General features: G+C 37.6%; 2 protein-coding genes across 3 annotated transcripts in view; one reads left to right on the top strand and one right to left on the bottom strand.

Annotated features, from left to right (window-relative positions):
- Nucleotides 1-27,720, top strand: part of LOC141461461 (paired box protein Pax-6-like) — a 138,027-nt gene that overhangs the window by 38,017 nt on the left and 72,290 nt on the right. The gene's annotated exons all lie outside the window — the stretch shown is intronic.
- LOC141461460 (uncharacterized) lies at nt 14,166-16,741 on the bottom strand. The gene has a single exon (XM_074142598.1). The coding sequence runs from the start codon at nt 15,823-15,825 to the stop codon at nt 14,221-14,223; it is 1,605 nt and encodes a 534-aa protein (XP_073998699.1). The 5' UTR covers nt 15,826-16,741; the 3' UTR covers nt 14,166-14,220.

Here is a 27,720-nt window from a genome sequence, read left to right as displayed (position 1 = left end):
AGCTGACGATACTGCCATCTTATCTACTAACAAAGATCCATAGAAACCTTCAGTCTCACCTCACCATCTTTGAAAAATGGTTCAAAAAAGGGGCTATCAAACTGAACGAAACAAAATCTCAAAATATTACCTTCACTCTTCGACGCATCACTCTTCCTCCTGTCTTTTACAATTTAATTCCTTTACCAGTAGTCAACGTAGTCCGCTACCTTGGGCTTTACCTTGACAGAAGACTTACATGGGAACCCTCATACTCGACTTAAGAGAACAGAACTCAACAGACGCTTCCGACAACTGAAAAGACTACTCCGACAACAGATCAAAACTCACAACAAAAGACTTATATGTGTAAGTATATTAAAGCCAGTCTGGGCTTATGGCATCGAACTGTGGGGTTCAACCAAATGCTCAAATCTGCAAAGGATAGCAGTCCTTGGCAGTCTAAAATTCTTCGCTCTACAATTAAACGCTTCCTTTCTACGTCACCAATCAAACCATTCACATAGACTTGAACATTCCTTGCGTGCAACACAAGTTTGCTGAAAACACGATACAGAAAATTCCATCTTACCATTCAAACACATCACAATCCACTTGTACAACATCTATCTTCCAAAACATTTCCAGACAACATTTCCAGGCGTCTTAATAGACAGTGGCCTCACGGTCTCCTCTCTGATGAAGAGAGTCAGTAGAATTTAGATTGTTTTTGGAGTGTTACCGCTGGGTAACTTCTCCACTCTTGATGTTATTTATTGTTAACATTGTTGCTTAAAACGCAAAATGCGTTGACTGTAACTAACCAAGTTAAGTTAGGATTTAGCTAGGGTGAATCTTATTTTAAATCAGTAAAACTTTTGGATAATTGGTCTCGAATATGTTGAAGTTTTAAAATACAAATCATGAGAAAAATATTGGTAGTTATCCTTTTTTAGAGAAACATCCCTTAAAATATTTATTTTTTAGAGAAATCTGAATAACATTTCTCAATTTCTTGATACAAATACATACGAAAGAAATGTTTACGGAAGTAATTAGTAAATTTCTAAAAAAGAGATTTCGCGTAGATCTTTTAGTTTTAATAGTTTTAGCGAGTGAAGAAAGATAGAGATTTAGTTAAATTCTCGTTTTCAATTAAAGCCACTAATCTAATAATAAAATAAAAATATATCAATACAGGAAGAAAGCAGTGAATTATCCGAATTTGACGACCGAATTTTTCGATGTGATACTCGACATTGACAAAGCATTCAAATTTGACAAATGTTTTTAGTTCAAATTAATAGACTAATGGCGTAAGTGCCCCTCATTTCATTCAAAATTCTCAGTGTTTGACGTAAGAATGATTTTCAAACTCTGCTAGAAATAAGAAAAGTAAAAATATTCGTAATGTTTAAAACCACTGTTTTTTTAAAAAAATAACTTTATTGAAATTTACTGTTGTCACAATTGCCCCTTTTTTAACCCGACAAGAAGATAACCTAACATGTGACAGAGGAGTTACTACCATACATCGGTGGCTCTCAAATTAAAGAAAATTTAAAATCATTTAATGTCACTAGGTGGCTTCTACTCAGTAAATAGATGCATCTTGTACATAAAATTATTTTACATGAAACTGCATTTTATTATTTTTTTTTTGTCGGATGCATGCTCCATGCAACATAGCAAACTGCATGCCATGGGAAAACATTAATCTTATATTACTTAGTAATATTTTCATGGGAAATGTCAGAGTAAAGACATTACTTCACGCCTGAAGAACTTAAATAACATAATGTTGAAATTTGTAGCTCATTTTTACTGGTTAAAGTTTATTTTAATCCAAAAGGTTTGCACAATTAGAGTCTACTTCTTTTTTGTGGAGTTGAAGCAGTTTTGAATTCTGTTTACATCTTCTTATTGTAACTACTGTCTTATCAGTGAAATATTAAACAATATGGTGTTAACACTCTTACAACTTTTCCATACCACAGCATTCACGTAATTACAATAAATGATTTTAAAAAGAAGAATTTATTAATATTGGGTTGGTGCAAAAATAATGCAGGTTTTTGAACTTTCATCTTTTGTTTACTTCTGCTTGCCAAGTAAACAAAGATAATCCTCCAGTCTAGGTAATGGATTATAAACAATGTTTATTAATGTTGTTTTTCCTCAAATATCAGTTTAGTTTGTGTTCCATTTTGTATGAGTTAAGACCTCCGATATTCACCATGTCAAAACAAGATTTTCGTCAAATTTATTTTTACGAGTTCAAACTTGGTCGAAGTGCGACTCAAACTGCGCGTAACATCAATGTTGTTTGGGGTGAAGGAAGCATCAGTGAATGTACAGTGCAGCGATGGTTCCAAAAATTTCGTGTTGGAGATTTTGATCTCGAAGACAAGGAAGGTCGCGGTAGGCCCTCTGTTGTTGACCACTCAACAGTCGTTCGCCATCTCGAACAAATTGGTAAAGTTAAAAAGCTCGACACGTGGGTACCTCACGAATTGACCCAGAGCCAAAAACATTGGCGTTTTGAAATTTGCAATTCTCTTCTGTTGCGCTACCAAAATGAACCATTTCTTAATCGAATCGTGACATGTGATGAAAAATGGATCCAATACGACAACAGGAGACGGTCAGGCCAGTGGCTGGACAAGGATGAAGCACCAAAACATTTCGCGAAACCAAGCCTGCACCCGAAAAAAGTAATGGTGACAGTGTGGTGGTCTACTGCAGGTGTTATTCATTACAGCTTCCTAAATACTGGCGAAACAATCACGGCTGAAACATATTGTCAAGAAATTGACAAAATGCATAGGAAATTGCAAAATCTTTGTCCAGCAATGGTGAATCGGAAAGGACCAATTCTTCTTCACGATAACGCCAGGCCACATATCGCAATGCCAACTCTCAGGAAACTTCAGGAATTGAAATATGAAACACTTCCGCACCCTCCATACTCCCCCGATCTCTCGCCGACGGACTTCCACTTATTTAGACATTTGGACAACTTCTTTAGAGGAAAAAATTTTAGGGACCGAAGTGAAACCGTAAATGCCTTCCGCGAGTTTATTGAGAGTTTAAATAAAGATTTTTTAGAAACTGGAATAAGAATGCTTCTGACACGTTGGCAACTATGTGTTGATAATGATGGAAAATATTTTGAATAAATAATCTTAGTTTTATACAAATCATAATAATTATTTTTTTTGGCATATAAAAACCTGCATTATTTTTGCACCAACCCAATACAAAGACTGTTAACTTCATTATTATACACGTTTTGCTGTAAGAAAATACCAATCTGATAGGTTTATAACACGTTCGAATGAAAACCTCTGGCAATTTCTAGAACATGACAGATTATGACGTAAAAGTCTTTCTATAAAATCTGATTTCCGGTATACTGAGCTGCTTTCTAAGCCTGAGCTGGTTAGACATTTCATTTTCATGGTTTAGAGTCCCCAAAATGTCACTTTAGAGAAGATATCGATTTCATACCTCCTAGGTATTTAGAAATTCTTTGAATTCGGTCAAACTAGTTGAGAACAAGGCATTATTTCAGAACAGATTTCTAAGTTGTAGCGTACGGGGAGCAAACTAAGAAGGTTAATTGTGTATTTATTTATTATTGCAGTTTTGTTTTTTCTTTTTATTCTATCTCGCACAACTATAAACTACTGAAATTAACTAAAAATGAAAATAATGATTATTGTAAACGGTTTCAATGTTGGTTAGATTGTTTAGTGAGTTGGCAAGTATATTCCGCTGGTACATGTAAGTTAGGTTTAACATAAGAACATACATGTACACACAATGAAGTGAACTACTGTTAGAGGCCGCCATGCAGTCAGAGCTGGTTCCCACAGACCGGTTTTATGTAAAAATATCCCTTACTTGCAACTACGAACAGTTAAAGATGGCCGTTTTGTCTCCATTATTCCTCTCGGTTCTATTTTTTTTGCATTACTACTATTTTATTGTGATTATTTGTTTTTGTTTTTTCCAGTTTTTGTTACTCATTAAGGGAAATAAACTTGAACATGAATTTTGTCATCAAATTATTGCAAAAAAAAAAATGTTTAAGGCAAAAGATATCTGACGCTACGTAAATGTAAAGTTTTACTGAAACTCTAGAATAATGACATAAGCATCTCAGCTTGGACATTTCATCAATCTGATAAGATTGGTAGCTCTTTTTACTAAAATACTGCAAAACTAAAATAGAAGCCTATTTTAAAATAAAGCCAGAAGAACAAATTTTGGTCTAAAAGGATTAGAATTCCCAATTGCAAATTACTAAAATAGACCAAAATAGAATGGGTTTTTGCGTTTATCACTTTAAGTACGTACATTAAAAGTTGATTTAAATTACTGTAAAATACGAGGGTCGTTTGAAAAGTCCGTGCAAAGTCAGAGAGATAGCACTACTGGCGCGTATCGAGGTTATGTTTAGTTAGTAGCATCTCTTGGAAGAACACACACCAAGTTTCAGCCAGATCGGTCTATTTCTTTGTGTTTGGCATTCGTTTGAATCGAGGAAGTCGAGTGATTTTCAAAAAATGGACGAAAAAGAATTTCGTGTGTTGATTAAACACTACTTTATGAAAGGCAAAACGCCTCAGGAGACTAAAGAGAAGCTTGATAAACATTATGGTGACTCTGCACCTTCGATTAGAACAGTTTATAAGTGGTTTCAAAATTTTCGGAGTGGCCATATGGGCACAAGTGACGCTGAACGTTCTGGACGCCCTGTTGAGGTTACTACTCCAGAAATCATTGATAAAATCTATGATATGGTGATGGATGACAGAAAAGTGAAGGTGCGTGAGATTGCTAGTGCTGTGGGCATCTCGAATGAACGGGTACATAATATTTTGCATCAACATTTGGACATGACAAAGCTATCCGCAAGATGGGTGCCGCGATTGCTCACGCTTGACCAAAAACGAAATCGTGTAAGGACGGTTTGCAGCTGTTCCAGAAGAATCCGCAGGACTTTAAGCGTCGTTTCGTCACTGTGGATGAAACATGGATACATCACTACACTCCTGAGACCAAAGAACAATCTAAACAATGGGTTACCAAGGGGGAATCTGCGCCAAAAAAGGCGAAGACTGTTCCTTCGGCCGCAAAGATTATGGCGACTGTCTTTTGGGATTCGCAAGGAATAATCCTCATCGACTATCTGGAAAAGCGTAAAACTATTACAGGTGCATATTATTCATCGTTATTGGACCGTTTGAAAACCGAGCTGCAAGAAAAACGCCCACGATTGGCCCACAAAAAAGTCCTTTTCCATCACGACAACGCACCAGCTCACACCTCAGCAGTTGTGGTCGCAAAATTAATGGAAATAGGGTGCCAACTCGTTTCACATCCTCCCCTATTCTCCAGACTTGGCTCCCTCGGACTGCTATTTGTTCCCCAATATGAAGAAATGGCTGGCGTGAAAAAGATTTTATTCAAACGAGGAGGTGATTGCAGAAACGAATGGCTATTTTTCAGACTTGGACAAATCCTATTATTCGGAAGGGATCAACAAACTAGAGCAGCGTTGGACGAAGTGTATAAGCCTAAAAGGAGACTATGTTGAAAAATAAAAAAGGTTTACCCCAAAAAATTAAGTAGTTTTTATTTTTGCACGGACTTTTCAAACGACCCTCGTACAAAATGATAGACAATTTATTCTAAAATTATTGAAAGTAAAGGAGTTTTTGGTTTTTAGAGAGAGTAGTTTAATTATCCAAAAAAGCTGTGATTGTAAACAGCAATAATATTACCAAACCTTAATCGACGGCATTGATTTGTTACAAGTTTGCCTACTTCAACCCTTTTTACCCACTTCTTTTTAATAATTTGCAAAGTAATGGATTTAATGTTGTGGCAGAAAATTAACGAAGCTATTGAAGCGAGCTGTTTATGAAAGTAAAAATTGAAGATAGATATTTGAAAAATTCTTAAATTTACTTATTAAATATCCTTAACAAAAACTTACAGTTTTAAAAGTGTAACTATAAGGGTTGATTAAACGCCAAAATATTAGTAAAAATAGTTTTAGAGAAGGTCTTACTGGCGGGGGGCAAACTCCCCCTCCTTAAGAGGCACAATCTAAATGCAAATCTGTACAAAATTTTGATTCGAATGCCACTTCATTCATGAAAATCAGTTCACGCGTCGATAATTTGAATCGATTGCCATATTTCCCCTTTATAGGCGTAAGAGCAGAACGTCGCTTCAACTATTCCGTAGGAGAGCCCTATCCCTTTCATCCTGCCAAATTTTTTTCAAAATTGGGCTAAGATTTACGGAGTTATTAGTAATAATAATTTTGGAGGGAGCCACACATACATGGGGCTAACTCCTCCCCCATTTGATGTACAGCGTCGAGACTCCCAAAAGGCACATCTACATAAAATTCCGAATCGAATGACACCTCATTCATGAAAATCGGTTCGCGCGTTTAGGCGCTACGTTGTTTACAAAAAAGGTAACAACAAGAACAAATCAATTTTTGAAATGAAAAAGCCGTTTTTGCCCATATTCAGCAACGTATTTCTCGAAATATATTTAATCTATGTTGTTGCAAAAAAATTAAAGTTATAAAGGAGGGTTTGCCCTATAATTTAAAGAAAATTTGGGAATTTTATCTTTTATAGAAAAAGAGAAAAAAATTGTCAAAGTTGTGTGTTTTTCAACGTTACGCCTTTTCGTGCAGTTTTTGACGATCAACCCTTATACAACTGTCCTACCCGGGAAGTTTTAACCCATTAACTTCCACGATCCCCAATTGGGGATATTTTTTTAAATATTTTTTTAAAAATTTGTAGAACTGTTTTTTGGCGGCAAATAACAAATTAATTTAAAGCAGTAATTAGTATACCGTGTTGATGGTAAACATTTACATTTTCTTGCCTAGTTTTTTTGGTCAATAAGAAAACAAAGTGAAAATTTCCAGGTTAGTCGTTCATAGCAGCCATGTTACTTTTCAAGTTTGTTTTTTATCAATTATTTTTGTAATAATTAAACTAAGCGTTTTAGCACAGTTAATTCAAAGGTTCTAGTTGTAAGAAACAATATTATCTTCCATAAATATTTTAGAGAATTAGAGAAAATGGAGTTTGAACAGTGATCCCCAAATGGGGATCGTGGCATATAGGGTGAACAAATTTCCGAGTTATAGAATACTTTTAGTATTTATTTATAGAAATGGGAACCAAATAATTTTATACATTCAGTGAACTAGAAGAAGCAGTAAAGGGCCTTCACTTTTTAGAGCAGTTTGACTTTGAGTCTGATACTGATTCAACAATAGATATTATTGAACAGCCTCCGGACTTACTAGATATTGTTTCTGATGTTGAAGAAATTGACGAAAATGAATTAGTTCATTGCCAACCAAAGGATATCCCGGAGATATTGGAGCTTCATTCCAGTAATTTTTCTGTAGCGTCCTCTTTTATGAAACCAGGCGACACTGTCAATTATATCCCACCAAATCAGATCAATGCTGTACAGATGGTGCGATATTACGGTCATCACTTTTTGAATCAGTTTATAAGAGGGAAACCAGTACGATTTGGCTTCAAGCAAGGGGTCATGTGCAACCGGTTACTGTTTTCGTGCTGAATAATACGAAGGCAAACAAAACGGTGCGTTTCAAGTTGAAAATTAGGGTGCTTCCGTCATATTGAAAAATATTTCAATAATTGATAATCCTTCAAATCTATTTTCTATTACTTTTTTTTTAAATTTTCTATTACTGACAAATAAGAAAACCCGTTAAATCCACAGAGCTAATAAATACATGTTTCAATAAGACGTAACAACTTGTACTCAGTTTTGAACATCCAATCTGCCACGATCCCCAAATGGGACTTTTTTTAAAAAACCTTTTATTTTTTTATATAATGCATTATTTTATTGAATTTGAATTTGAAAATGTTTATTTACAATTTAAATTTTTTTATACAAATATATATAAAAGGAGGTTTCAGGCTGCATGCCTATATCCTCTCCACAACATATCAACATTTACATTGGGTACAAGTCCAACTTAATGCTAAGGCAAAAAATTTTAAAAAAAACCTTACTACATAAGATTAATTAAAGCAAGATATGCTTTAGCCTTTTGTGTTTGTATTTTCTATAATTAAGAGAACTTAAGTTATAGTCCATAATACTTTTTATATGCGGGTAGGGACTATGTGTACAGGAAGTTACAAAGTTTTCCTTAGCGTTGTAGATAAATGTGGACACGCTGGCAACATCAAGTGCTGCATGCATGTAATCTATGGGTGTCCACCGGGGATATGACCCAACTAACCTTAAGCATTTGTTTTGGACTCTTTGTAACTTCCCGTAATTGGTGCAACAAGTATTGGACCACACAGGGGCTGCATATAGTAGTACGGAGCGGATATAGAGATAGTAGATAAGTTTTTTATTAAGAAAATCTAAGTTAGAGTTGCGGTTCAAAAGAGGAAAGAGACTGCACATAATTCCTACCGCTTTATCGCACACTGAGTTTATGTGTTTGGTGAAAGTTAATTTGGAGTCTAACACCAACCCGAGGTATTTAACTTCCTTACTCTACGGAAGGGAGTCGCCGTTAATTTGGACAAATCTATTCACAACCGGTCTGCGGCGTGTAAACAAAATAATTTGTGTCTTGGCATGGTTTGGCCTTATTTACCATTTTGCAAAGTATTTGAAACATTTTTCAAGGGCTATCGATAATTGTTTGGCTATTGTGTCAACTCTGAAGGAAGAAATAAAGAAGGCAGTATCATCAGCAAACAGGGAGCAACTGGATTTGAGTTTCACCTTGGTGACGTCATTAATAAAAATGTTGAAAAGTGTAGGCCCCAGGACTGAGCCTTGGGGAACACTATTATTTTATAAATTTCACTTATTAATGACAATTTTGACTCAAACTAAACATGATAGAGCAAAATAAATACATTTAAAAAATTTGGCAGTTAATGGGTTAATATAGTTAATTTGAATAGAACTCTTTAGAAAATTATTTATTTTTTCTCATAAGTTTATCAGTAAGTGATTGAAAATTCTTTTTATCAATTAAAAATAGTGTTACCTTTATTCTTCTTGTCAAAAATGAAATCATTGATCTTCAATTTCAAACCTACAATCTACATACTATATAAATTGCTTTGTTTAATCCGTTCTATGTCTATCACTCACTGTATCTATAAATAATAGAAAAAACCAATTCTCACAGCGAGGCATTGTAGTATTCATAGGTTGTTTTTATTGTAAAATGTGAAAGCAATTGTAGCTGTTCGTTAAGTCTCTTTGGTGTCCAGAATGGGTGCTTCAACTCTACAAATAAAACGACATCGATTTCAGAGGCAAGCTTTTGTCTGTAACTTATTTGCGAACATCTGAATAATAGAAGTTAGAAAGAGAGGAAATGTAATGGAGAGAGGTCATATTTTATTATAGTCTTGAATGTAGAAGCGAGTTCCTTTCAGATAATGCCTATATATCTCGTATAATAATAATATGAAATGACAAAATAAATTAATGGCTTGGTTATAAATAAAAAAATTATATTGTTTCTTCTGAAGCAACAAAAAAAAAAAAAAAGAAGAAAGAATTACCTTATCCTGGATAAAGATATTTTCTCAAACCAGAGGAGTGATGATCAAGTTCAAGGCGGAGGAAAACAAAAGATTAATATTATATTAAAGGCCATATGTGCTCATTGAATGGGTGTCACGTAACATGGTATTACAATTACAATAAATTATGTTATTACACCTTCTAATTATTATTCTCTAAATTACAACTAATAATTACATTATATTGTTGCAACTTCTGTGTACTTTCGTGGGGTGATATTACGTAGTGCTCTTATGTTTTACAGTTTAAATAAGAATAATAAATAAGTAAAGAAATTATTGTGATATCGGGTAATTTGGCTTACATCACGGAATATGTTCTCTTTTTTTGCTTTTTACCAATTTCTTTTGTTATTCATTAGCCAAGGAATAGGGGGCGTAACCTATATAATTTCAGATTGTAATGGCATTGTTTTGGTGTTTGGTTATTGCGGTAGTTTTATAAACAGTTAAAGATTAGATTGAATACTTTGTGGGTTGGCCAAAAAGCTTCCTTGACCCAGAGGATCTACTCATTAATTAAAGCCCTCCATCTAGTCCTGTCTTGTATAAACTTACCTCCTGGGTGAAATATGAAAAGGTGGATAATTTCTTTTACGAAGAGCCGAGTTCTGAGGCCAAACCAGCTCTTTATATTGGACTTAATACTAGCTATGATGTTTGGTTTTCTTCTTGACAGGAATAACAACAGATCATAAACCATGCAAAGCTGTAATTGTTCATTCTATGATTCACCTGATGGCCACTCGATCTTGATGGCATAATTTCAAATGGAGTTTGATGTTTGGGCGAGTAGCCGCTAATAAACTTTTTCTTGCAGAAATGGTGGTAATTAGATCTGAAAATGGATTTTGGGAAATATATTGTTGGGGATTTCAGATTACAGCCAACTGTTGAAATTAGAACAGAGGCTGATGTGAATTTAAATATTCTGCACATTATTACAGTGCGCCTAAAGTGACATGGCTACGTTAAAAGGTTGGCCAAAAATCCTATTGGATTAGGAGGGAAGCAGAAAAAAAAGGCTGCCCTCTCCAACACCCCAAAAAATAAACATTGATAACTGAAAGGAAAAAACTGTGCACAGGTAACTTGAGACCATCAAATATGGCTGATCTTGCTGGACACGTCAGTGTTGTGAAAACCTAAAAAAAAATATATTTGTAAGATCTGCATAGTTTCTATCAGACTGCACATCACAAAACTATAACTAGATCGCTAATTCGACAAATGTTTTACGTAAAATCTCCAAACCAGGGTCCAAAGACAAGAAAACTCAAAATATTTACCATTTTGTTAACACGACTACTGTATAGACGATCAAAAACGGGCATTAAAAGGCAAGGTACTGATTATAAAGCATTGTTGTTTTTATATCTCTGGCCTATGGTGGTCAGCCATTTTAATATGCTATATCACTATATTTTAATATGTTATTCACTCTTTGCTGTCTAAAATTCATTGTAGATTAATCTACGATCCCATACTACGGGTCAAATTCAACTATTCGTATGACCTAAACATTACTATTAACATACTCGTACAGTTAGTCACCAAAAATTTCAATCTTGCCTTACTGATCGTCATAATACTCGTAAATTCATCGCCTATCTTCTTTATTTCTTACCAACAAACCTTTCCTGAAAGTGCTGGGTGTTGGGATGCTGTAAATAACTACCACAATTGGAGAGTGCCTCCTCTGGGTGATAAATATTCTCACTTCACTTCATTCTTCACCATTTACTTGTAATAGATCTGCTCTAAATAATTAAACTTTTTTGTTACGTTTATTTGTGCTACAATCAGCGAGTTGGCGCTATAAATAACAATGATAACAGAGTAACAAACGATAAAGTAACGAGTGGAGAAGTTACCCAGTGGTAACACTCCAAAACATTAGGCTATTAGTCACTCTCTTCACTAGAGAGGAGATCACGAGACCACTGTCTTGTCGGGTTATCAGGAAGAGTTCTTGAAGAAAGATTTTGAGCTAGAGGGATTTACCTGTGCTTGCTGGTTGCAATGGAGTTTCCTGAATCATGTTTTGGCGACTTGTCTTGTAAACGGAATGTTAATGGTCTGAGTATAGTCAGATTAGAGACTAAAAAAATGGAGCATTTACAATAGTTCGAAGTATTTTAGATTGTAGCTTTATAACTTTGGAGATTGGTTATAAGTAAATTTAAAATATATAGGGGAGAGGGGGGCACATTTGAACAGAATTTACATTTTCTGTTACAGAGTGCCCAGAATCGTATTATTGAACCTTTTTATTTTGTTTTCTACAACTTTCAAGTCTTCTTAACAGATATTGTAGGCGCTCGAGTACGCCTACACCCAAATGCCCAAGTGGGCGCTGTACGAAATAATAGTAGACAAAGAAGAATAGAAAAACTAAAGAGAAATAAAAGAAAAAGGGGAAGGTACTTACCCTTTGCAAGGAGCGATGTGCGTGAGGTATGTTGATGATCTGCCTGAGAAGCGATGAGAGGAAAGGAAGCTGTGGAGCGGAAGCGTGTATATATGTTTATGTAAATGTGTGTGTGTGTGTGTGTTGAGCTCTGAGAAAGGGAGGCAATATTTGGGCTCAGGCTCATAGAAGCGTAGCGGAAGTGGAAATGAGGTAAGCGGAAGAGTAAAGGGGGAATAGTGCAATAAGTGCACTATAAGCGGTGGAATATGCGTGAAGCGATATTCGGGAGAGGCGTTTAGATGCGGATGATGCGTACTGTTAGGTGTCAGCGGAAGTATGAAAGTAATAGCGTACTAAGGGCACTAGATGCAGATGAAAAATGATAGGCGTGAAGTGATGAGTGAAGCGTTGAATATAAGCGTATTAGCACAGAAACACAGAAGCGTAAATAGCGCGGTCCCGCAGAGAACTGTGTAGGCTCGAAAGGTGACCACACGGTCCTAAAGGAAGTAGTGGGGCAAAGGGCTTAGAATAGGAAAAACAAATAAAGGAAATAGAAGTGATAGGTAGTGACGCATTTGGCATAAGAAACGGAAACTAAGATTTTAATATACTGAAAATTATTGAATAAAAAATAAGACTTAGTAATTGGCGATAGTGATAGCAGGAAATTAAGGCGGATGCGTACATTAGTACGCGCGCGGGCGCGAGACTGAGCCGCGGGAGTCGGAAGTTAGTCACGACCGAACATCCCGCCCGCCCTGAAGGCTTGGCTTCAGCGAAGATTGATAAGCGGAATCTCTATTGCGATGGGAGAGGACAGAGCTTGTTTAGCGGTCGGCGGAAAGTGCCGGACGCGGTGGTCACATCAGCCACCCGACAGACGCCATCTCGTCCGGGATGTAAGGCGGTAATGCGGCCGAGCGGCCATTGGCGGGGAGGAGCATTGTCTTCGCGAAGAATGACGACAGTACCCGGCGAGATGGCTGTGGCGGGTAGCAACCATTTCTCACGCTGCTGCAGCGTATGCAGATATTCTTGACTCCAGCGCGTCCAGAAGTCCTGCTGGATACGTTGTGTCAGATTCCACCGGGACAAGCGGTTGAGTGCCAGATGGGTAAGACGGCGCTCAGGCGGAGCGGTTAGGGGGCGGAAAATTAGGAAGTGTCCCGGCGTCAGCGGCTCCGGATCCGCGGAGTCAGAGGAGAGAGCGCAGAGGGGGCGAGAATTAAGGATTGCCTCGACCTCAGTAACCACAGTGAGCAGCTCCTCATACGTTAGCGTTTGCTTCCCAATCACGCGGGAGAGGTGGTGCTTCGCGGATTTAACCGCGGCCTCCCACAATCCGCCAAAGTGAGGACTAGCGGGTGGTATGAAACGCCAATCAATACCACGCGTGGAGGCGGAATCAACAAATAACTGCTGATGGCGGGGGTTGCGTATTAAGCGGCCGAGATCACGGAGCTGGTGATGGGCCCCGACAAAGTTAGTTCCGTTGTCGGAAAACACCGTGGTGGGAAGTCCGCGGCGGGCCGTGAAGCGTCTAAAGGCGGCGAGGAACGCGGATGTTGAGAGCTCCGAAGCGATTTCAAAATGAACGGCCTTGGTGGCTACGTGGATATTCCTAGACAGCGCTGGGCGGTATGGCCCATGAAGTACCCAGCCGTAGGTAGTGCGGAAAGCGCCCGGCGCGCGAAGCGTGGGGCGAATTACCCCAGTGAGCATGAGGTGCGGTAACACATCATTTCCCAACAGCAGCTCAATGGGCTGCGGATAATTAAATGAGGGGTCTGCCAGGGGGAGAGCTTGGAGATGGGGCCAACTGCAAGCAAAAGGCCGCGTGGGCAGCGGAGGAATGATATCCTCTAGGACGGTAGCATGGACCCGCAACAGGGGGGGATCTCCGCAATGGGAGATAAAGAAGTTGGTTCGATACCGGGAGTGAGCGGTAACAGCGCCGCCGAGCGTGAGCAAATCGGAGGAGCACCGGTGAAAGGGGGAGCGGAGGTGGTTAGCGAGCCGACGCGTAATGAGCGTTTGGTGGCTTCCAGTGTCAATTAGGGCGCGCACAAAACCGTGAATGTTTTGATTCACAGCGTGTACCGTGATGGTAGGCAAAAGTGGGTATGGATACGCGGGGGGGATGGTAAAGGCGAGGGGGGTTGGCGGAAACCCTCATTCCGCGTCCAATAAGGGGCGGGGAACGCGGGAGCGGATATGCCTGCGAGAGGGGGGGAGTTCAGCCGGGTTAGGAAGAGCGGGCAAGGGGGGCGATTCATCTTCGGACGCGGGGGGGGAGGGACAGTCCGCCCAACTAAAGCGCGACGGGGGAGACGCTGAGGCAGGTGAACGGTGTGGCGAGGTGGCAGTGGGGTTGTCCACCGGAGTGGCAAGCGGTAAGCGGGGCGGGGAGGTCGAAGGGATAATCTGCGGGGCCACTGGGCGGTCAGTGGGAGACAAGGGTGCCGATGGGAAATCGGAAGACACGGGATGCAACATCGTATGATGTCGTTTGTTACAGACGCGGCAGGACTGCACCGATCTGCAGGCTGTAGTCAGATGTTTAGCGGAGAGGCAATTCCTGCATAATCGGTGAGCATCTATATATGCCCGGCGCTGGGTGATAGACAGTGTCTTAAACCGGGGACACTGCCGAATAGAATGCTTAGCTGCACAGTATTCGCAGCTGTAAACAGACACCGGGGGCGCAGGGGCTACATATTGCGCGGAGGGGTCCCGAGAGGCAATAGCTCCACGGGGCGGATACAGGGGGGTGCGAGCGGAGGCGGAGGGATTAAGCGCGGATGCCCTGCGAGGCGCAGGGGGGGAAGCGCATGCGGAGGCAGGGGTTACGGCCGCGCGAACAGGGGGACCGGAAGAGGTCACCCGAGTGACGGCGAGCGAGCGCCTACGCAGAAACGTGCGTAAGTGTTTTACGGTGGGAAAGGGCTCATCAGCGTAGGCCAGCTCGAAAGCGAGCTGACTCTCCTGGTCAAGGCGGCGAGACAGGAGCAAAAACAGTAGAAAAGAGGCCGGGTCATCCGCGGGGATATTAAGAAACGTCTCTGCACACCCCACCTGCTCCAGCAAGGCCTCCAGATGCTGAGGTGTGGTATGCGGGGGGGTCTGAGGAGCGCGGGGAAGTAACTGGTCGAGCAGCGATAAGGCGAGGTTGCGGTGGCTGTCAAAGTGGCCACACAACAAATCCCACGCCGTTAGGAATTGCGCTTCCTGGAGGGGGATGTGAGAAATGATAGAGCACGCAACCCCGGAAAGCGCCCCCCGTAGATAGGTAAACTTCTGCACCCCGGAAAGTGCGGGGTTGGCGATAATGAGGGACGCAAACTGGTCCTTAAAGTGCGGCCACTCCCGGATATTGCCGGAAAAGTCCGGTATCGGTAGTGGGGGGAGGAGCGGGGCAGCGAAGGTCGCTGCACCGACAGCGGATGAAGCGGGGCAACTTTCTTCGAAGGTGCAGATTATCTGTCGGTGTAAGTCCCGCACTTGCTGGACCTCAGCCGACAATTGGTCTTCTGAGAGGCCTTCAGGAAGCGAGTCTGCCTCTACATAAGGCTCAACGCTTTTAAGGAATGTAGCGTAATCGGCCTCGACCAATCTCGTCATCGAAGCTATGAGCGTTGAGGACAGAGGAGCGACTCTAAGTCGTTCGGCAAAGTCCTCGAGATGTCGATCCAGGGCCAATTTAGTTGCTCTGATTAAGCGAGTGAAGGCAACAAACGATAATGCACCTGCAGTGCCTTTCCCTTTTTTAGGCGCCATAGTGGGTTTTATTAAGCGATGCGGAAGAAGTGGACTGTATATGTGCGAAAATCCGGCCCGGAGGACCAAAATGTAGGCGCTCGAGTACGCCTACACCCAAATGCCCAAGTGGGCGCTGTACGAAATAATAGTAGACAAAGAAGAATAGAAAAACTAAAGAGAAATAAAAGAAAAAGGGGAAGGTACTTACCCTTTGCAAGGAGCGATGTGCGTGAGGTATGTTGATGATCTGCCTGAGAAGCGATGAGAGGAAAGGAAGCTGTGGAGCGGAAGCGTGTATATATGTTTATGTAAATGTGTGTGTGTGTGTGTGTTGAGCTCTGAGAAAGGGAGGCAATATTTGGGCTCAGGCTCATAGAAGCGTAGCGGAAGTGGAAATGAGGTAAGCGGAAGAGTAAAGGGGGAATAGTGCAATAAGTGCACTATAAGCGGTGGAATATGCGTGAAGCGATATTCGGGAGAGGCGTTTAGATGCGGATGATGCGTACTGTTAGGTGTCAGCGGAAGTATGAAAGTAATAGCGTACTAAGGGCACTAGATGCAGATTGAAAATGATAGGCGTGAAGTGATGAGTGAAGCGTTGAATATAAGCGTATTAGCACAGAAACACAGAAGCGTAAATAGCGCGGTCCCGCAGAGAACTGTGTAGGCTCGAAAGGTGACCACACGGTCCTAAAGGAAGTAGTGGGGCAAAGGGCTTAGAATAGGAAAAACAAATAAAGGAAATAGAAGTGATAGGTAGTGACGCATTTGGCATAAGAAACGGAAACTAAGATTTTAATATACTGAAAATTATTGAATAAAAAATAAGACTTAGTAATTGGCGATAGTGATAGCAGGAAATTAAGGCGGATGCGTACATTAGTACGCGCGCGGGCGCGAGACTGAGCCGCGGGAGTCGGAAGTTAGTCACGACCGAACAGATATATATCAATGAACAGTTACACTTTACATACATATCTACGAGGGGGTACCCAAAAAAAACCGGAATTATTTTTTAAAAGCTATTTATTTACAAATTTTTTACAGAACAACCTTATCCCCTTCAAAATACTCTCCATTACAACTAATACATTTGTCCCACCGGTGCTTCCACTGTTCGAAACATTTTTTGTAGTCATCTTTAGAAATGGCTGACAGCTCCTTCTTCGTTTCTTTCTTGACCTCTTCAATGTTGTCAAATCGGTGACCTTTCATGCCCTTTTTCATGCGTGGAAATAAGAAAAAGTCGCACGGAGGTCAGGCGAGTAAGGTGCGTGGGGCAGCGTAACCATGCCATTTTTAGCCAAAAACAGTGTAACAGAGATGGCTGTGTGTGCAGGTGCATTGCCGTGGTGGAAGAACCAGTCTCCTGTTTGCCACAAATCGGGTCATTTTTGGCGAACACTATTGCGCAATCTTTTCAAAACTTCCAAATACAAGGTTTGATTGACGGTCTGACCTGGGGGGACAAACTCTGAATGGACTACGTCTTTGGCATCAAAAAAGCAAATCAGCATTGTTTTGATGTTTGACTTGACTTGACGACATTTTTTTGGTCGGGGTGAAGATGACGTCTTCCATTGGCTCGACTGTTGCTTTGTTTCTGGGTCATAACCATAGCACCATGACTCATCACCAGTAATGACCTTTGACAGAAAGTCTGGATCAGTTTCAAGCTGTTGTTTCAAAGCACGACATGTTTCAACTCGATGTTCTTTTTGATTGTCAGTCAGAACTCGAGGAACAAACTTGGCTGCAACCCTTTTCATCCCCAAATCTTCCGTTAAAATTCGCTGAACCGAGCTCCAAGATAACCCACTACTCTCTGACAGTTGATCAATTGTCTGTCGACGGTCTGTGAACACCAGCTCTCGAATTTTTTCAACATTTTCGTCGATTCGGGCAGTTGATGGACGTCCAGAACGAGGTTTGTCATCAATCGACATGTCGCCATTTTTAAACCGAGTAAACCACTCGTATACTTGAGTTTTTTCCATAGCGTCATCTTTGTAAGCTGTTTTCAACATTAAAACACTTTCAGCAGCATTTTTGCCGAGTAGAAAACAAAATTTCAGAGCTGCACGTTGTTCACTTAAACTTGCCATCATAAAAAACGAAAAAAGAACAAAACAGTGCTGGTAAAAACAATCACTGCAGATGAACAGAACAAGCCAGGCAGACAACACAGGCAGGACTGAACTGGCAAGGAATTGCGCTATACACGTCTAGCGGCAGAAATGCGTACTACATAAGCTCCATGCGCGGCAACGCAATTCCGGTTATTTTTGGGTACCCCCTCGTATATTTTTTTAATTTAAAAATGTTGTGTCAAATGTTAATATCTGCCCCCACTGGTGGGGTAGCTTTGAACACAACATAAAATAGAAAGAAATGATATTACTCCACTCTGAATCTACCTTCTATCAGTTATTTCTCTCACCAATACATTACTTTCTCTTTTAGACCCCTGAAATCTAGTTCAAAAATCAAGAATCAAGAAAAATCAAGAAGTTCGGGATGTTGTACCCGAAGTGATGGGTTTAGGAAGTTTGAACAAAATATTCGGTTTGTGGCGCTTCTTAATGTAGGTTCGGATCACTTTCCCCTTCTCTGCGATTAAACAAAAAAAAAAGTCCCAAACTTGTAGGTCGGTAGGGCACATTTTAACTGTGATGTTGAAATGTGTCCCCTCTCCTTCCTTAAAAGAAAATGTCCAACACTTTTTGCAAGCAAATAGACTTTTGTAAATACTAGATTTAAAAATACGAATTCCAAATGTTAATATGGACTAACAATACTTACACCTTGTCCACTACAATCTTCACAATACACTTCAAAAGCTGCAATAAAAATTTTACTTCTACCTTACAAAATATAACATTCCTAAATTCTGGACTTTACAAACAATGAAAACGAAGGGAAACTCTGCCAACTATACAACAGGTCTACCACAACATGTGGAGAAAATTACCAATCATGAATGTTTTAAATATTTGGCGAGAAATTAAAACTGTTCAAAGGTGCCCCCTTCTCCACTATATATAAATATAGGCGAATAGAGAATTTTAGAGTGTTTGATCAAAGTTATTTAAAATGTCCACTTACATTATTCGCATAATGGGATAAAATATTTTTTGAAGGGCTAACTTGACATTATTTATCAACCCTAAACAAGAATTTCGTTCCTTCCAGTTATCGTGATGGTTGAAAACTGTATTTCCATATTCTTTTATTCGTACACAACTCGCCAATCAGAAGGTAATAATTAATGATTGCGTAAAATAGAGCAATCATTATGTTTTAGGTTCATTCAGGTTAACTAAAAAGCGAATGCAATTTTTTTAAAAGATGCTTTTAATTTTTTTTTTTTAGGAAATAGGTAATTTGGTTGATAATGATTTCAAAAATTTATTTAAATCTTTTGTAGAATGCATACCTGATGTAAATTTGAATATATTTTGGAACACCTGTTCACTTATTAGTCATCAATTAGCCAACCAGTAATCAGAAAATTATAATTCAATTAATTCTCTTCAACATTTGTTTGATTTAACAAGCTACTCGTCATCGTTATAAACAATTTTTTAAGAATTATTTTGAAGTTTTTGGGCTTCCTCTTTCTTCTTTAATGGATGTATTGAAGTCTTCCGGATTTTTGATCTAGAATATTCACCAAAATATAAATTTCGAGTTCCCCTGCGTATATTCATAAAAAAAAAAGGGTTTTATAAATTAGTCTCTCTGTGTCTTTGTCTACTCAATTAGATTTTAGGACAAATTTTAATTTTGATAGTTTTGTCCAAAGTCGTACGAGGGGCACTATTTATATTTTGAGCCTAATAATAAAAAAAAAACAGTAATTTGTCATTGAAAAATGACTTTATTGTTTGTCAAAATATTCTCCTTTATGATCTATACACTTCTGCATGCGTTCCAACCACTTGTCAAAGCATTTTTTCCATTCCGCTTGAGACACCTCCAAAACATGGTTTTTGAATGCATCAACGGCTTCTTCTGCCGACGAAAAGCGTTGTCCACGTAATTTATTCTTGACGTTCGGAAACAAAAAGAAGTCATTTGGTGCCAAATCAGGACTGTACGGTGGATGACCCATTAATTCGATTTTTTGAGTGCTCAAATAGTCGGTTGTTAGATGAGATGTGTGACAGCTGGCATTGTCTTGACGAAGAAAGATCCGACGGCGCTTGTGTGTTTTCCTTATTTCATCGAAGACTTCCGGCAAACAAATGGTTGTGTACCATTCAGAATTGACCGTTCTACGTTCCTCTAAAGGCACTGTTGCTACATGACCAGTTTTTCCGAAAAAACAGGCGACCATTTGTTTCGTAGTGCTTCGAGCGCGAACATCTTTTGTTGGATTTGGTTCATCTTGTAACACCCATACAGTCGACTGCTGTTTAGTTTCCATCTCATACGCATATATCCATGATTCGTCACCTGTTACAATCTTATACGTACGTCTTTTGAAGCACCGCCATTGTATTTCTTTTCTTAAGCATTTGTTTGCACCAATCGACACGAGCATCTTTTTGAGATTTTGTCAGATTATGTGGGATCCAACGAGAACAAACCTTTTTCACGGCTAAATGATTATGCAATATTTTATATATGCTGGTGGAACTAATGCCTAAGGTTGCCTCAATCTCACCAGTATGTCACATAACGATCTTGCATTATTAGTTTTTGCACAGCATCAATGTTTTCTGATACAACAACTGATTTTGGACGACCTTCACGACTTTCGTCGGTGAGCGAACGACGACCACGATTGAATTCGTTATACCAGCGTATAACAGTGGCAAAGGATGGGGGCTTTATCTCCAAAAGTGGAAGTAAGTTGATCGATGCACTCCTGTCTTGATAATCCACGTCGGAAATTCGTAATAAATCATTGCACGAAAATTTTCACGAGTTATTTCCATTTTTTTTGCTGAGACACAATTTTCAAGTGACTATAAACAACAAAAATCAATTAACAAAACGTTCTGAAGAAGGTTATGGTCAAAAATGTCAAACTTTCAAGTGGAAACGTCAGTTAGCACCTGACAAAATCTCAAAAGGCTCAAAATATAAGTAGTGCCCCTCGTAAAAACGGAAATACCAATTTTTAAAATACATTTCTCAGCAGGAGTAATTAGAGTGCGGAAATGTATCTTTTTTCGCACTAGTGAAACAAAGAAATGTATTTCCAAATCCTTAACCATTCGCCAATGACTGCTTTTTTTCACTCACTTGAGAAAAATCAAGTTTGCCTTTTTTGTAACTTTCTTTTTAGCCTTGCCTCTGTCTCAATATTAGAAACGAAGTTCCCAAAATGAGTACACTTACAATGGCTATCCAAGGTTATCAATAGAACTAGAAGACTATCTTACGATTTAATTACTTAAAATTAATCTTATTTACTTAAAAAGGCCATCTAAGGAAGCTGATTCAGTTGATAATTAAGGTGAGAATAAATCCGAAAATAAAGATGAAGTCGCTTCCATTGTAGATACAAAATTAATTTAAAACAGCTGTTAGTAAATTAATAGATGCACTCACCAGTTAAAAATAGAAAATACCATGGAAACAATTTTAAAAAGGAAAAAACCCTCTATTAAAACCAATTAAAATGGACCAATCAAATAGGAATAAATATAGTTCTCAGGATCAAAAGCTATTAGTAGTGAGATAAGGTTAGATATACCAGCGAGTGTCGTTCATTTGTAAATAACATTTTTTAATATAACTATTTAGTCGTCTAGGAACTAAATAATTGACGTTTAATGCTTTCTTATTTGAACAAAAGATGATTTAAATGTGTAGAAATGTAATGTTCTTAAGAAATTATTTAAATATTTAAAAAACTCTTCGGTAGGGCAGCTGTATTGTACAAAGCTTTATTTTAATTTTATTATAGGGTAAAGTCGGGTGAGATGGCCAATCGGGAGAGATGGCCAACAGCCGAAATTTAACCGAAATGTCGTCCGACGGCGCTGCGTGACCTTTCAAGTGATGAACGTTCATGTCTGACTACAGTGCGTTTATTTTGCTCTGCGTCAAAGCGTTATTAATTAACTCAGAGAATAAAAACGTTATCGTCTCAACAAAAAATTTTATGATAGTTGCATATTGCGTGCTGCAGCGAATGTATGTGTCGAAATTTTAGTGTCGTTTTCTACATATTAGGAAAGTACAGTATACATTAATGAATCCTAACTTCTAAAACTGTCAAAAAGTACGCGTTGAGTTATGTTTATCATGTTGGCCATCTCTCCCTAGCATTCGGGACAGATGGCCATCAAACAGTAGGGATAGATGGCCAATTATTTTTACTTTTTTTCTGTTATAGTTTGGCTCAGTTTCCAATTCACTGCAGAAAAATTCCAACTCAGCATAAAAGACAGAACATTAACCGCGGAAATTATACTGAAGAAAATTTGAGATCGTATTAACCCCACACCCAAACTGTCTTCTCTGCGAGAAAACGAGCCAAGTCTGTTGCCACTTTATTAACTTCTCTCGAGCACATTGCTTTTGTGAAAAAACAGAGTTGCAAAGAAATCCAAACCAACAAGAAATACCATCTCCAAAGAGACAATTCTGAAAGAAAAGGATTGTCCGAAAAAGAAAACGCTCACCTTTTCCAAGTTCCGATGAAGAGGACGAAACAGGAATCGAATTTGGAGAGGAAAGTGATCCTATTTCAGAAATCGATAAAACTGAATGTACAGGATATGGGGAAAGCTACTTAGCCCTTACCAAAATTTTGCAGGCACCCTCTAAATAAAATGATGGCCATCTCACCTGACTTTGCCCTAATTAAACTAGCTTAAGTTTGAAGATATTAGGATCTACCAACTCTAATAATAATTTTAAGAACAATACATACCTAATCTTATAGTGAAGTAATGTGTTTTCTTTTAAGAGGTGGCCCACAAAAATAAATTATTAATTATCTTAAGGAATTTTGAGCTGCGGTCATTAAAATGTATAGACAAATTTCTTTTTTCGGTAAATTTATTACCTTCTTTCAGGGTATGGTTAAAATGTGTAAGGTTATGTTATAATACATAAATAATATAAAATATTTTTTAATACTATAATTTATAATTGTTATTATTACAAATAAAATGATTGATTTAAATTCATGATTAAGTATATCTTTTTTCTATAGATGTACACATCTCAAAATATAATAAACTAAATCAGTTCATATAAACATAATTCTACTTCTTTGCAAAACAAAAGAATGAAGTTTATGCGTAACAAGAGTTTTAAAAGAATAGTAACTATACGTTCTAGTTTTTCACTTCCTTCGACAATTTTTCGCTGAACAATTCTACAATTAATGGAGAACAGGAGAATAATGGTATTATTATGTCAAATTAGCGCAATCTTTACCCTAATTCTGTCACTCAGACGGGCATAGATGCGTTCTTATCGTGCATTATACATTTATTTATATCATAATACGTAGAATCTTGGAAAACAAAAAATATCCTAGCGGAACAACACGAACGATTTTCACTAGATTATGCTTCAAGAAATTGGAAGAGCGTTTCTTCTACTTATATTTGTAATGCTCGTATTTTATTTTATCATTACAAATTTTCATCTTACTGCCGTCCAGTTTTAAATTATCTTCTTTGAATAAAAATAGTTTTTTACTTATTTACCAAATTCAATTCTTATTTTAGAAATGTATGTTTAGCAATAAGTCTCTACAGGCTACTTGATTTAATCGTGGTAATTCTATTATTAAAACGTCTAACTAGAAAAGTTTAGAGCAGAATAAACATAGAGATAAATATTATTTTCTACATTAAACTTGTCACTGAGCGCTACCAAAAAATGCTCTAATCATTTAGCAATTCTCAAACAATAATCACAAAAAACCTACCTAACTGCTTCGCAAGAGATAACCATTATTACCTATTTTCTGTTTACTTTTACGTTATTAAAACAAGACTGTAAGAAAAAGATTTCATTTTTTACGTTTTTATTGAGGAAATTTTTGATTGCATATTTTGATACTTTATTAAATACCTATGGGGGAAAAATTAATAAAAAAAATTAATCTTTTATTTTTCATAGAAATAATTACCAATAAAGAATTGGCTAATCACAGTGAAAAATGGAGTTCTGAAAATTAGGTTGGTTGTAAGAGCCAATGAGAAGTGAGAACTGTTTATTAAACCACGCCTACCTTCCATATACCACGCCCTCTTTGGCCAGGAATAAAATAGATGATCTGTATTCTTAATTTTGCTATTTAGTTTCTATTACTTTAGAAAAACGGAAGTATTAACCAATTTTTTTTTTTTAATTACGAATTTTTTGTTATATTATGTAGATGGTGAGAAAGTAAAATATCCAGAAATGGGATTTTTGGGGAAAGCTATCCATTACTCTTTTCTCAAAGTTATTCTTAACCGAATTTTTAAGGGGAAAATATTTAAAATAAAAGTTTTAGACATAGAAACTGTAGTTAGTAGACTGTTTTTTCGGTGGTCAGATTTTGGTCATAACCTTATTGTCGCGTACGGTAAAGGTACCTAACGAAATATTAAGTTTGTTATTTCTAAAATTTAATTAAGACCACTTATTATTATTAATAAACACAGAAAATTTTGTAAAAACAGCTTTTCGTATACAGCGGACCTCAAAATGTGATATTTGCACGATAGAATACCTTTCTAACTTTACTATAGGGTAAAAATACTATAGAGTGAAAAGGTTTACAGTAAGAATGTGATTATCTTGCAAGCAATATAGTGTTAAGGCTCCGGAGTTCAGAACCGGAGTTTCTAGATTCAAGTCTCTTAGACTTTCTGTTCTTAAGAAGCTTCTTACAGCTGCATAATGACCGATATAGTCTTACAGCGTGGTCTGTAACGTCTGGAATCCAACAACCACTGTTATTGAAGCGTCTAAATTATTATATCTATTTTAAATAAACCAAACACGGAAACTAGCAGTGCAGAAATGTTCAATGTGAATTAAATCACACATAATCCATATAATTAATTATTGTTTGTGAAAAATGACCACAAAAAATAAAAAAAAAAACAAAATGGACAAAAGAGATCTAAAGAGAAGTAATCCTTTAGCTAGAGTCGAAATGATTTCACACCTGCCTTTCCATTATTTTATTGTCTGCAAGAATAAAGAGCTTTATTGCTTTGAACTGGTGCATAGTACTTCTATATCATTGGTGTATGTAAATTATCACAGCGAGTGGTCTTGTAATTGTACGTGCTTACAGTAAATTGAACTACATTATATGGAAATGTACAGTTATTTGTAACTAACTGGACACATTGTATCCTTTCTACGTACAATGAGAGAAGTTATTATGGAATTGGAGACAACTGTCTGTCTATCTCTGAATGGGTTAAAATCATTCTCGCCCAATCTGTTTTAATAATTTCTGCAATATCGATACGTTTTGTTATTGCAGTGTATTGAATTTATTGCTTATAAAGGTTTGGTCTACAGCAAGAGTTTGACAAAAATGATTTATATAGCTTAGTCTGTACTAAAAGCAAGAAAAACAAAAAATTAACAATATTTCATCGAAAAATAAAAATAAGAACTCTTTTGTACAAAAATTGTAAAAGCTTATGTACTTATACACATCACAAATCATCTTGTGATACAATGTATACATAATTATTTACTTATATTAGGGTAAAGTCGGGTGAGATGGCCAATCGGGAGAGATGGCCAACAGCCGAAATTTAACCGAAATGTCGTCCGACGGCGCTGCGTGACCTCTCCAGTGATGAACCTTCATGTCTGACTACAGTGAGTTCATTTTGGATTTACTTATGAATAATAAGTAAATATTAAGTAACCATTTATTGTTTTCCGTTATTTTTAAGTTTTACTAGTGCAATTTCATTAAAACTGTCCGGTAGGACAGTTGTATAAGGGTTGATCGTCAAAAACTGCACGAAAAAGCGTAACGTTGAAAAACACCCAACTTTGACAATTTTTTTCTCTTTTTCTATAAAAGATAAAATTCCCAAATTTTCTTTATAATGTAGGGCAAATCCTCCTTTACAACTGTAATTTTTTGCAACAACATAGATTAAATATATTTCGAGAAATACGTTGCTGAATATGGGCAAAAACGGCTTTTTCATTTCAAAAATTAGTCTTGTTCTTGTTCTTCTTGTTGTTGTTGTTACCTTTTTTTGTAAACAACGTAGCGCCTAAACGCGTGAACCGATTTTCATGAATGAGATGTCATTCGATTCGGAATTTCATGTAGATGCGCCTTTTTGGGGGTCTCTACGCTGCACATTGAATGGTAGAGGAGTTAGCCCCATGTATGTGTGGCTCCCTCCAAAATTATTATTACTAATTACTCTGTAAATCTTAGCCCGATTTTGAAATAATTTGGTAGGATGATAGAGATAGGGCTCCTCTACGTAACATTAAAGCGGCGATCAGCTCTTACACTTGTTAAGGGAAAGTATAGCAATCGTTTCAAATTAACGACACGAGAACCGATTGTCATGAATGAAGTGTCATTCGAATCGAAATTTTGTACAGATTTGCACTTTAAAAGTCTGAACGCTGTGCCTCATAAGGAGGGGAGTTTGCCCCACCCAAGTAAGGCCCTTCCTAAAACTATTATTACCAATATTTCTATAACGCTTAGTCCGATTTTGATAAAATTCAGCTCGAATAAGTTGTTAAAGCTCCTCTACTTGACTGTGAAGGACCATCAAGCTCTTAAGAGGAAGTACTGAAATCGCAGTTTAATTTTGCTTTTTACGTACAAATACCTTCCTATTTTATTCAAAACGCTTTCTTAAAAAAATTGTTATTGAGGATGGCAACTATAATCATTCTTTAAAAAGATTTCTCCAATGGTAGTTATGGTCCCGACTTAACACCTTATCAGGTTATAATGATAGAATTGCTTATTCTAAATCACCCAACCCAGTGGATATAGATGGCCAATAGCTATTTTTTTTTTTTTTGTAAGAATAAAAAAATGTTTCCCTTAGCATTTTTTCTGGTAAATGTTTTCCTTATCTTATGTTTGTGAGCGTATGAGGTTTCCAAAAATAATAATAAAGTAAGCCTAGCCCTTACCAAAAATTTGCAGGCACCCTCCAAATAAAATGGTGGCCATCTCACCCGACTTTACCCTATAGAGAAGCACCATTATTATTTCCAAAGATTATCAACAAACAAAAACCTTAGAACATCACTATTCGTTTAAGAATTTCCTTAATTTCTAGACCATTAATCAATAAAATTTAAACATTGCTCAATTTAGTTTCATCATTGATGTCGCCCAAAATAAGATCCTATCTATCTGAATAAGGAAAAAAAACAGTGCAAATAACCTGGAGGTGCTGTAAATTATCAGCTTCCCCAGATTTACAGAGTTCGCAAGATTTATCATTGTAAGAGTTCATGTTTTAGTTAGAAATAAACGAGATAATTTGCTAAAAGAATTTTCCTTTACTTGAGAAGGAAACTCAAAATGTGGCTCAGGGATTTCCAGTACGTTAATATCTCTATTATAATTATTAAATGCGTTTTAGGGCAATGAAGCAATGCATTTTGATTATTTAAAAAGAAGAAAAGATAACCTTGAACAAAACCATTTATACTATTTGTGGATGTACGAAATTTCGAACGTGAAATTACTTATAACTTAGTATTGGGGATTATAAGATAACTTATTTTTGGAGCAAGATGTATAAAGGAGGAAACACAAGTCGTAAAGTCAGTGATTATACACCTTTTGATAAATAAAGTGGATGATTTAGTTTAGAAGTTACTCTAATAAGGAGCGGCATCTGGTAGATGTATTCCAAATACTAGCTATAATAATTTTAAAGATTAAAACGGTCACAGAATCACAGCTCTCTGGCTTTGTAAAAC

Source organism: Rhodnius prolixus, unplaced genomic scaffold (assembly GCF_049639745.1).
Source record: "Rhodnius prolixus isolate KJV_2025 unplaced genomic scaffold, Rpr scaffold_6, whole genome shotgun sequence".
NCBI classification, from domain to species: domain Eukaryota; kingdom Metazoa; phylum Arthropoda; class Insecta; order Hemiptera; family Reduviidae; genus Rhodnius; species Rhodnius prolixus.
This window is presented reverse-complemented; position numbering and strand designations above follow the sequence as displayed.

What these genes read in the sequence shown, in the direction of transcription:
- LOC141461460 (XM_074142598.1), bottom strand. Translation starts at nt 15,825, where the DNA reads ATGGCGCCTAAAAAAGGGAAAGGCACTGCAGGTGCATTATCGTTTGTT.